General features: G+C 47.7%; 1 protein-coding gene across 4 annotated transcripts; it reads left to right on the top strand.

The window, feature by feature from the left end:
- The first annotated feature begins 29 nt into the window (after positions 1–29).
- Positions 30–6394, top strand: CIRBP (cold inducible RNA binding protein). Of its 4 annotated transcripts, none has more exons than XM_053372792.1 (9): positions 30–154; positions 1793–1903; positions 2353–2459; positions 2870–3008; positions 3104–3194; positions 3294–3358; positions 3832–5363; positions 6052–6141; positions 6265–6394. In XM_053372792.1, exons 2-7 carry the CDS (start codon positions 1801–1803, stop codon positions 3846–3848), a joined length of 522 nt encoding a protein of 173 aa, XP_053228767.1. In that variant the 5' UTR covers positions 30–154; positions 1793–1800; the 3' UTR covers positions 3849–5363; positions 6052–6141; positions 6265–6394. The 4 variants fall into 4 exon arrangements, with proteins under 4 accessions (XP_053228767.1, XP_053228766.1, XP_053228769.1 ...); XM_053372791.1 differs by having other exon boundaries at positions 3291–3358; XM_053372794.1 differs by lacking the exon at positions 3832–5363.
- The last annotated feature ends 5042 nt before the right edge of the window (positions 6395–11436 follow it).

The raw sequence follows: 11436 nt of genomic DNA, 5'->3' as shown, positions 1-11436 counted from the left end.
CGCCATTTTCGACAGAGCCGGGCTCATTTGCATATTCATGAGGAGGGCGGGGCTCAGAGCCGGTATATAAGCGGAGGCGCAGCCGAGCCACTGCGTAGTTCGCGCTGGGACTTTGAAGCTCGAAATTCACTTGCGCAGCTAGGAAGCGACTTCGGTAAGGGGGAGGGGGGCGACGCGGGGCGGGCGCACGAAGGTGGGGAAATAAAGAAATAAAAATATATATATCTTTTGGTTGATAATATTAATAGGTCGGGTGGTCAGTCGCAGAAAAAAGGCGCCTTTTTATTTTTTTACTTCCTGTGGGTCCGCTTGGAAGGCGAGCGGCGAACCGCGCACCGGGAGAAAGGGACAAAAACAAAATGGCTTCCCGACAAGCTTGTGGGGGAAGGAAGACTCAAAATGGCGGCGGAGCCGGGAAGGGATGTGGGGGGCAGTAGCGCGCATGCGCTGGGAGAGAGCGAGAGGCGGGGGTGGATATCCGCGCATGCGCTAGCGGCTGCCTTAAGCCCTGTACCTGTACTTTAAACGGGCGCGCATGCGCGTACGTGGTGGCTTTAATTCCCCGCCCCCACGTAAGACAGGTCATGAATGGACAGCAAAAAGGTTGCACTTTAGATGCGTGATAAAATTGCATTATTATTATTATTACTCGCCCAGAGTGGCTGGGGAAACACAGGCAGATGGGCGGGGTATAAAAAATAAACTATTATTATTTTTGCACAGCCTTTCTAACATTTCAACTGCTTATTTCGATTTGTTTTTCAACTGCTAACCTTCCTCGTGCGCAGATTTTAATTCTGAGACATTTTGATGCCTCGTTTCACGTCATTCATGCTCCTGTTGGTTGCTAATTTGGTTTTGTGCCTCCCCATTTAGGGCACTCTGCCATTTAGGAAGCAAAAAATGCCTCGCGTGAAGAATATCCCAATTCATTATTTTCGCGAAGTTTATAATCCGCACTTGCGTAGAAATAACACGAGAAGGATAAACATTAAGAGAAGGGCCATTTAAAAGTACCGTGAACAGTATGGTTGGTTGAAAGAAGGGGGGCAAAGGCCTTTTATGTACAGGTGTTATTTAACACATGGGCCTTGGAGCTTTAAATAAAGCATAGGAATGGGCTTGTTTACATTTTCTAAGGTTTTTTCCAGCTGTGATAGACTACTAATCCCATGCAATACAAGAATCTACAATTTTTTTCTCTATCTTTGCTTCACTCCCCCCCCCATCCTTTTTCCTTTTATTTGCCTACTTGCAAAAGAGGAGCCTGCCTTCTACATTTCCAACAATTCGTTGAAGGGGGGACGTTTGTGGCAAATGTGGCTTTTCATGCAGGGCTGGCTAGTACAGTGGTACCTCTGGTTACGTACTTAATTTGTTGCGGAGGTCCGTTCTTAACCTGAAGCACCACTTTAGCTAATGGGGCCTCCCGCTGCTGCCACTGCACGATTTCTGTTCCCATCCTGAAGCAAAGTTCTTAACCCGAGGTAGAATTTCTGGGTTAGCGGAGTCTGTAACCAGAAGCGTATGTAACCCGAGGTACCACTGTACAGTATTTTTATAAACAAAGGTTTAAAGCTAATGAAACGGTTTTCTCTTCTCCATTGGATGGGCACTCTTTGAAGAAAACGGATAAAACAGGATTTGTGTCACTGGCTGCTAAGCTCCTTAAGTTTTGAGTGAGTCGTGACCCCACCCGGTTGATGATCCGGTGAACTTGTTCCAGGAGGGGTGTTGTGTTTTGTTACCTTGGGCGAATGCTGAACACGAGGCTTGTTTTTTTTGCTCCCAGGGGAGAAAATGGCATCAGATGAAGGGAAGCTCTTTGTCGGCGGCCTCAGTTTTGACACCAACGAACAGTCGCTGGAGCAAGTCTTCTCTAAATACGGACAGATCACTGATGGTAATTTTTTAAAAAATCAAAATAATTTACTTTGGCATCAATTGGTACGTGGTAGGCTCAGCCGGTATAAAAGATAACCTAGAGTTTGCCCCACACTCAAATTAAGAATGAAATAAGCACTCTTATTAGCACGAATTCTCATGGGCTTTGTGCCCTGAACTTAAGTTGACCAAATAACAAATCTCTCGCCACTAGAGAGCCAGTGTGTTGTATTGGTTATGAACCGTGGACTCGTAATCTGGTGAACCAGGTTCGTGTCTCCGCTCCTCCACCTGCAGCTGCTGGGTGACATTGGGCTAGTCACACTTCTCTGAAGTCTCTCAGCCCCACTCATCTCACAGAGTGTTTTTTGTGGAGGAGGAAGGGAAAGGAGAATGTTAGCCGACTCCTTCGGGTAGTGATAAAGCGGGATATCAAATCCAAACTCTTCTCTTCTTCCTTCCCACCAGTTGTTGTCGTCAAAGACAGAGAAACCCAGAGGTCCAGAGGGTTTGGCTTTGTCACCTTTGAGAGTGTTGATGATGCTAAAGATGCGATGATGGCCATGAATGGCAAGGTGAGTTCTGTTCTGTGGTGGCTGTTCAGCGGGCCTTGGTAGGACAGAAGTCCTTCTGTTTTTAGGATGCGATCACGATAGAACAACTGTTAAAAGTTAGCAGTTTGGGGAAACGTAACTTCTTGGTGGTGGGGCCTCCCTGTGGAACGCCCTCCCATCAGAGGTCAAGGAAATGAACAACTACCTGGTTTTACGGAGACATTAGAAGGCAGAAGTTTTTAATGTTTGACGTTTTATCGTGTTCTTACTATTCTGTTGAGCCGCCTGGAGTAGGTGGGGAAACCCAGCCAGATAGGCGGCGTATAAATAATAAATTATAATTAACTGAGGATCTGTTTGATAGTCACCGCTTTTGTGTGCTTGTTCATTGTGGAGCACTGTGCTAACCCTGAAACCCCTCGTTTTTCCAGTCTGTCGACGGCCGCCAAATCAGAGTTGACCAAGCAGGCAAGTCGTCTGACAACAGGTCCCGCGGCTACAGAGGCGGCTCAGCTGGTGGCCGGGGTTTTTTCCGCGGAGGTAGAGGCCGGGGCCGGGGCTTCTCCAGAGGTGAGCCTGGGCTTGCAAGTGGCCTCTATACTTTCGGACTTTGGTTGCTTTGAACTGGATGCACCTGAAGCCTCTGTTCGGTTCTCCTTCCCCAGGAGCCGGTGGAGACCGAGGTTACGGTGGCAGCCGGTTTGAATCGAGAAGCGGGGGATACGGTGGTTCTAGAGACTACTATGGCGGCAGCAGGTAAGCCCCGGGGAGGTTGGGTCAAAAAACGGCCCCGTGCGCCCGCTGGTTGTAGCTGTGCCTTGTGAACGAGCATCTTCTCATCTCTCTCCACAGCAGGAGTCAAGGCAGCTATGGCGACAGGCCTTCAGGAGGTTCCTACAGAGACAGCTATGACAGTTATGGTAAGCCCTAGATCAAAAGGGAAAGGATACTCTGACAAGGGAATGCCTGGAGCCTCTTTTTGATTTTTGCAGGGATGGTAACCTTTGGAAAAGTACCGTTGGCTTCGCTTTGGAGCCTATTTCCGGCAAGCCTCTCCTTGCCCTCCAAAATCGCCGCTCTTCTGGCAGGCCTTTAAGCACTCGCGCCACGGAAAAGCAGGGAGGGGAAGCCCCGCCCTCGTTAATGCATGCGCCACGCTTAGTCGGACCCAAAGCCAAAATTGCGAGTCGTTCGTGACTAGCGTGTTTTTTTCCCCGGAAGCTGGAAATGACGCCAGGAGCCCAGGAGCGAAAAGGAAAGGGGTGGGAGATAAGGAGAGATAGCGTTGGTAGCCTTGAGGTGCTGCTTTGCAAGCGAGTAGGGGAGGAAGAAATGCTGGGGCCTTTGTCTATGCTTCAGTGCCTTTACAATTCTGCCTGCTTCTTGTCCTCAGCTACACACAACGAGTAAAATACCTTCCTGGCTCAAGATCGTCCTTCCAATGGCTGTATTTATAAAGATTTTGGGAGCTTCGCTGAAATCCGTTCTTGTGTAGTCATCTCCTTTGTATTCTCACTTTTGTAGTAAACTCTCAGTTCTGACCTTGTCAAAACAAAAACACAGCCTTGACAGCTTCTAATATGCGATGGTCTGTTCAGACTCAAAGAAAGCTCTGGGTTTTCCCTCTCTCAAGTGTTTTAACGTATTTTTTTTTTAAGCACTTAAGATTTTAGTTCATTTGTGAGCAGAGGTGTGTGTGTGTGTTTGGTTGGTTGTGTGTCCTTTAGTGTGCGTGTGTGGTTTTTTTTATTAAAAAGAAAAAAGACTGGAAGGTTTTGGGGCCCCATTTCTGTGTTTTTTTTGGTTTTTATTTTGAGCGAGAAAGGACCGTAATTGTTCAGTAGAAGCTGAGCAAGCTGTGAAGTCGGTTTGTTTTAGTGCATCGTTTTGTAACAAACTTTAGTGTAGCAAGGTAGGCGCTGTAGCCTGGGTATGACTTTATAAACGACTTTAAAAGGCAACCCACCTTGGTATACCTAAAGCGAAACTTTGCTTGTATGTTCAACCTGCATTTAAGAGACTTTTGCTTGTATGCCATAAAACGTGTCCCAGAAAGACTCTGCAAATCTTAACTCGCAAGAGGCTCATGGGGAAAAAAAATATGTTTGTTTCTGTTGTCCTTTTTTTACTGGAAGAAAAGTATATGCCTAATTCAATTGATGTTGTAATTTTGAAGTGGTTAAAAAGGATTTCTTGTACAGTTTTCCTTTTGGCTTCACGAAGCCTATTAAAAGTCCATCTGAAAAAAAAATACTATATCTGCTCTTGAAATTTTACGTCTTGCTGCACAACACAACTCTGGATTTGACCGTCAGAAGTGTACAGTCAGAGAGGAAGGGCAGCTAGCTGCAGAGAGAGGATTGCAGGCTGGCTAACGTAACTGTGGTGAAAACAACGCAAATCTTATCTGTACTTTTAAGGCCTAGATAGACGTCAGGTCAGGTTGAGGGTGATTGAAGCTGAAGCAAGAGTATCTAAAGGAGCGTAGCCCTCTCCTTTTCCCATCATGGGGTCTGTTCTCTTTGAAAAAAAATAACACCACTTCCCATAGTAATTTGCACCTGGTGACTCAGAGCAGACAGCTTGCGACAAGAGTTAGCGCGTGAGCAAGAATTAGCTGACACCTTTGGTAGCTTGAAAAGCCAGCCAGACGTTCTTAGCCGACAAGGGAGCCTCGTTCTAACCGGGGTCAGCCGCTGCTGCCGATTCTTGACAGTGTTCCAAGGCCGATAACTGTGACCTAATTTAGCTAGCTTTGTCGTTGCCTTCTTAAGTTCTGAGAATTCTCTGCTAGCGTATGGAAAACGGCAGTGCCTTGACGAAAAAGCGAAGTGTTGTGCATCCAACAGAGAGAGAGAGAGAACCTCTGGGACGAAAGCTGCTCTCTTGGCTAGTTCATATGTGGGGATAGTCCCGTAATTCGAGGTAACTCCTTTCCTCATGTCCGCATCCTTCCTCCTGTTGAGAGCTCATATTTATATATATATATTTTTTTGAAAGTCTGAATGTTTTAACCCGTCCGAAAGCGAAATTTTCTCTGCCAATTTCGGCCAGCTGAAAAAAAAACACCCTTTAAAAAAAAAATCCTCTTTTTTTTAAATCTCCTGTACCGAGTCTTTGGTTTTTGTGGCATAAATTCCATGTGGGTCAGAAGGGGTGTTGCGTTCACAGCCATTTCTTTGCCGGTAGTGTAGATGTCAGATGGGGAAAAAAATCCCCCCCAAGGGACTAATGCTCATCTCGGGAGACTCTTCCTTAAGACTTAAGTCCACGTAACTGTAACGTTCTCTGCCATCGTGTTTGCGTTTTAACTTTTCCCCCCCTAGCCCACGCTTATTCCTAAGCAACCGTTTTCCTCTGCGACTAATGCTTTTTGTGGGGGGGGGTTCAGCTGCCATTGTCCAGTCCGAGGGGGACGCAGGTTCAGTCTCGGAACGCTTGACCCCCACGCTGGGCTCTTGAGAGTCAGTGCGGGTTCGCAGAAACCCTTTTGTGGGCAAACGCTGGTTGCTTGGGGGGGGCGGATTGTGTGAGGGTGGGCAGGGTAGAAAGCATAGAGGTTTTGCCATGTGCGGTATAGATATATTTTTGTAACCCGAGTTTGTCTTGGCAGGTTGACGGAGAAAATAAGCCATTGATCATGAAGTGGTTTTGAGGCTGAGCGCGGAACATAGACCGTAAGCCAACTTCAACTCTTGAGCAGGTAAGGTTCTTGGTGGTTTGCTAGGCGTGGAAGGTTTTGTTTTCAGATTAATGCTGACATATGCTCCTAAGCTTTCTTGTCAGGGGTGCTAACTGCGTATTTCCCCCCAATCTTTTCTTTCAGTCGCATGCTGCGTGGAAGAGGACCGGCGAGGAGCACACCGGCCTACGGGCTGGGCAGCAAAAGCTTTGAGAGCTGTTTGCATTTTTTAAAATGGATTCAACAAGGCTAATAAAACACAGGGCTACAAATACGGCTGAGTTGTGCATATACGCTGAAGGCAACGGGGAGTCATGGCATGGGGAAATGTGTTGGCAACACTTGCACCCCCAAAAAACGCACATCGTGGAGTCGTTACTAGCCTAGTTGAATTACAAGAGGAGGGGAATGTAGCTCTTAAGAAAACTGCTTAGGGATGGCTCTAGCCCTCCGTATCTAGGAAGGCTTTAACCCCCACCCTATTACCTGAGATCCTTTATTTGGGGGGGGGGCTGGGTCCTGAGAGAAGTCTCCCAGGTTGTAAAGAGTTCTGGCAGAGCGGCGCTGAGCGTTTAGGGGTGAAGGAGACCTTTCCAGAAGGAGCTAGGGAACATTCCCGACACAGCGCAGGAGGACCCTGAGGGTAAAACTTCCTTCCATGCTTTATGGTGCAAGTTAGCCGAGAGCTTTTGAGGCTCTTGGGTTAAAGGGATATTTCTTGGGAGTGCAGGGAAGAGGGAAAGCTTTGCCGCTCACTACTACATTATTATTTCGTAACACTTGCGCTGCTTCATTGCAGTATACGAGAATAAAATCGTAAATAAATAGAAATGTTGAAATTGGCCGTAAATTATAAGCTTAAAACTCCCAACCTTCTATGTATCAGGGAAGGCTTAGCTAAACATGTTTTAATCAGGCGCTAGAAAGAGTACAGTAATTGATAAGAATAGGTCCCCTCTGTTCTCCCTACAGATAAAGCTCATTGGCCACCAAAAGCTGGGTTTCAGAAACAGCATATGCCTAAAACCTCTTGCGGAAAACACCCAGCCCCAGTAAACAAAAGCAGTAGCGTTTGAAGGCTGCTTCTTGGTGGATTTATGGCTCTGACCTTGTGAATCTGCCCGGCTCCCGGAACTCAAAAGCAGTTTGCCATCAGCCTGGCTGCCACATATCCCTGTAGGAGGCAGTTAATGTCTCCAGTTTGCAAGCTGTGCATAAATCCAAAAGCTTGCTTGCTTCAGCTCCTGCCGATTCTTAAACAGCTTTCGATCAAGTAATTTCCCAGCCTTAAACTGGAAAGTGGGGTGGTTTTTTTAAAAAAAGTGTAAAGAGCTTTTGTATTAACACTGCAGCCCACTTAACAGCCCAAATCTGCTTTTAAGATTTTGCCAGAGAGGTTCCCAACGTGACTTTTCATGCAATCATCTAAGGCTGTCTCTGCAATCTTTAAAACACACAAACACTGAGGGAAATTGAACGTGGGGAGAGGAAGAAATCAAAACTTGGGCATCAGTTCTTAAAAGAGTTAACCAGTTGCTCAAACCCTTAATTGTGATTTCTACCCATCTGTCCTAGGCAGCCTTCTAGAGTACTGCAGAATTTTAGTAAATTTGTATAATGCCTTTCATCTGTAGATCTTGGGGGAGTTCACAACATAAAAATACAGGATAAACATAATAAATCTATCATCTACCCCACACATTTAATAGAAAGGGTCTAGGATTTTAATAAGGAAAAGACCTGGTTGAAGAGGAATGTGTTTCGCCTGGTTCCTAAAGCTGTATTAAAGGCGCCAGCTGTATAATCATTCCTTAAACTCGATGGAGGTTTGCAGCCCACTAAATTTAGAGTAGACCCAAATCTATACTTGCCAGTTTAACAAGGAAGTTTGGGGTAGCTCAGTCCATAGGGCACAAGACACTTGATCGCAGGGCTGTGGGTTTGAGCTCCTGGTTGGGCAAAAAACGTCGCAGGGGGTTGGGCAAGATGACCCACAGGGTCCCACCCAACTCTAAAATTCCATGCTGAAAGGGTGCACTAAAATCGCGAGAGAGGCACACAGAAAAGCCATAGCCACAGACTCCTCACTTAAACATGAGATGGCGCACGTAGACAAGCCGTGTCCTGCAAATGGGTCTGCTCAGAATATGACACAACGCTACATCAAACCCCAAGTCTTCTGACTTGACAGCCTTCTAGATCCTTGGGAGTTTGCCTAGCCAGGGGTAGGCAACATAAGGCCCAGGGGCTGGATGCGGCCCAATCACCTAAATTTGGCCTGCAGAGAGTCTGGGAATCAGCGTGTTTTTACACGAGTAGAATGTGTCCTTTCATTTAAAATGCATCTCTTGGTTATTTGTGGGGCCTGCCTGGTGTTTTTACATGAGTAGAATGTGTGCTTTTCTTTAAAATACACCTCTGGGTTATTTGTGGGGCATAGGAATTGATTCATTTTTAAAATTCAAAATATAGTCCGGCCCCCCTCAAGGTCTGAAGGATGGTGGACCGGCCCAAGGCTGGAAAAGGCTGACCCCCTGGCCTAACCTCAAATCTCCCACGGTCAGCTAAGGTTCCCCATTGCCCATCGTCCTTTAAATGTGAGCATAGGCTAGTAGCCCTCAACACCCCCCTCTGAATTTTGGCCATGCCATAGTTTAACTGCACTGCGTGAAGAAGTGCTTTGCCTGCTCTGAATCTTTCGGCAGAGGGGGGCCAGACTTCTAAAAGCCATGTCTCCAGATGCTGCTCTCAATTGTCCTCTTCTGGCGTCCTTTAGAGGCAGGGATGCTTAATTTGAGAGTTGTGGGTTCAAGACCCATAGGGCGGTAGGTTCCTGCATCGCAGGGGGTTGGACTAGATGACTCTGGGTGCCTTCCAACTCTTCCACAGTTCTGCAGTTTCAGACAAACGGCTTTCCCTGCTCAGACTTGGGGCTTTTTTCATCTCACCTGCCTGTTCCTCCCTGGGCACACATCTTCCAGGAGAGCTGGTCTTTGGGTGCCCTTCTCTTGATTCTCCTTGCGGGCGAAAGAAGCAGGATTTTTAAAACAGACCTGCGCCTGCTTTTCCCAGCAGAGGGTGCTTTATGGCAAGAGAAAGAGACACACAAACAGTGATGGCTATTCAGAAATAATCTGCAGGAAAATAACATAATTTAGGTCAGAGTTGGGGACCCCTTGTGTGCCCATGGGTGTGGAACCGCGGCTCGATGCTACAGCTTCCTATGTTTTATAAATCGGTCCTTTTATTTAGAACAATGAGGACTAGATTCTTTATTCCCAAGGAAAGGGAGGCTAGTTAGTGGTTTTACATGCAGGATGGGCTAAGAAGGCTTGAAATCTTGGAGTTGCCAATCAGTGTAGGCAATATCTAGCCAGATGTGCCAAGGGTAGCAAGCTGCCCATCCCTGAGTTGCAGCTGAATGACATCTGGAAGGCTAAAAATCCCACGGCTTTTAAAGATAAAGGGACCCCTGACCATTCGGTCCAGTCGTGACCGATGGGTTGCGGCGCTCATCTCGCTTTACTGGCAGAGGGAGCCGGCGTACAGCTTCCGGGTCAGGTGGCCAGCAGGACTAAGCCGCTTCTGGCGAACCAGAGCAGCGCACGGAAACGCCGTTTACCTTCCTGCCGGAGCAGTACCTATTTATCTACTTGCACTTTGACGTGCTTTCGAACTGCTAGGTGGGCAGGAGCAGGGACCGAGCAACGGGATTCGAACTGCCGACCTTCTGATTGGCAAGTCCTAGGTTCTGTGGTTTAACCCACAGCGCCACCTGCGTCCTTTTAGGGAAATGCCAACCCGATGTTGAGCTGCACAGGCCTCCAGAGGCAACGCCCAGAGTTAAACTGTGGAACTCCCACAGGCGAGGACCATTTTTCTGCAGGTGACCAGTCGCCTGCTCCCTCGGTGCACAAACACCCCCCCCCAATTGCATTTCCCTCGCCCACCTGGAGCGTCCATGTCCAGAAATAGTATACCTCCGAAAGGTGGTTGCTAGGTGGCAAAAAATACATCAGGGAGGCTGCTGCTTTGCAGCCCAGTGCTGTTAAGGGATATTCAGCCAACAGCTAGACCAGCCACTGACACCAGCTGCACGGCTATAAGAACTACCTTTTAAGACTTTGAGATTGCTTCTTTCCTCCTCCCTCCCCGTTCTTTCTTCCTCGTGTGCTGTCTCGTTTTCAATCGTGGGCCTGATTTTGATTTTTTGTAAGCAGCTCCGATACCCCTTTGTGTGTGTGCGTGTGTGCGTGTGTGTGTGTGTGGTGGTAGGGGAGGAATCTTAAAAAGCAGAGACATCACCATGCCAACAGAGGTCCGTATAGTCAGAGCTATGGTTTTCCCAGTAGTGATGTATGGAAGTGAGAGCTGGACCATAAAGAAGGCTGATGGCCGAAGAATGGATGCTTTTGAATTCTGGTGCTGGAGGAGACTCTTGAGAGTCCCATGGACTGCAAGAAGAACAAACCGATCCATTCTGAAGGAAATCAGCCCTGAGTGCTCACTGGAAGGACAGATCCTGAAGCTGAGGCTCCAAGACTTTGGCCACCTCAGGAGAAGAGAAGACTCCCTGGAAAAGACCCTGGTGTTGGGAAAGATGGAGGGCACAAGGAGAAGGCGACGACAGAGGACAAGATGGTGGGACAGTGTTCTCGAAGCTACCAGCATGAGTTTGACCAAACTGCGGGAGGCAGTGGAAGACAGGAGGGCCTGGCGCGCTCTGATCCAGGGGGTCACGAAGAGTCGGACACGACTAAACAACAAAAAGAGAGGGATGCAAACACAGCAAATAATATATTTCACTGGGCAAAATTGGCCGCCTTTGACAGGGTTCCTCTGTAGGGGGGGAGCTGGGCAGAAGGCTCGCCTTTCAGACCCTACAGAGGGAACAGGCAGCAGGTGGATTAAAAAGCCAGCCCATGATTCTGAGCTCTGAGCCTCCGCGTCACAGGAATGCCTTGCGTGTTTTCTCTCAGCCACCTGGGTTTATCTGTTCCTCCTGGGGCATCTTTTTTTCCATCCAAAACACAGGCTAGTTTCCATGCTCTCTGTGTTCTCCTGGTCCCTCTGAAGCAAAAAAACAAATAATACCCCAGCTTTACGCAGAGAGCTGTTCACTTCCACAAAATCCATGCATATTTGGGAAGCTTACAGGCAGCACCGTTTGAGTGTTTTCTTCCTTTTGAAGCTCCACACCTTGTCGATTTAATAAAGCTCTTTTCTGACCTGTTTTGGGGAGCCTTGGAAAAGGTTGGACTGCGATCAGGCTGGGTCTCCCTTGTTCGTTGGCAGGGAAAGGCCTTAGGAGGACAT

This window comes from Podarcis raffonei, chromosome 18, assembly GCF_027172205.1.
Source record: "Podarcis raffonei isolate rPodRaf1 chromosome 18, rPodRaf1.pri, whole genome shotgun sequence".
Taxonomy (NCBI): Eukaryota; Metazoa; Chordata; class Lepidosauria; order Squamata; family Lacertidae; genus Podarcis; species Podarcis raffonei.
The sequence above is the reverse complement of the archived record's forward strand: the minus strand, read 5'-3'. Positions and strand labels throughout refer to the sequence as shown.

Coding starts and splice junctions, on each gene's coding strand:
- CIRBP (XM_053372791.1), top strand. CDS start 1,801: ATGGCATCAGATGAAGGGAAGCTCTTTGTCGGCGGCCTCAGTTTTGAC. Junction 1,904..2,352: donor ATACGGACAGATCACTGATG/GTAATTTTTTAA, acceptor CCTTCCCACCAG/TTGTTGTCGTCAAAGACAGA. Junction 2,460..2,869: donor TGATGGCCATGAATGGCAAG/GTGAGTTCTGTT, acceptor TCGTTTTTCCAG/TCTGTCGACGGCCGCCAAAT.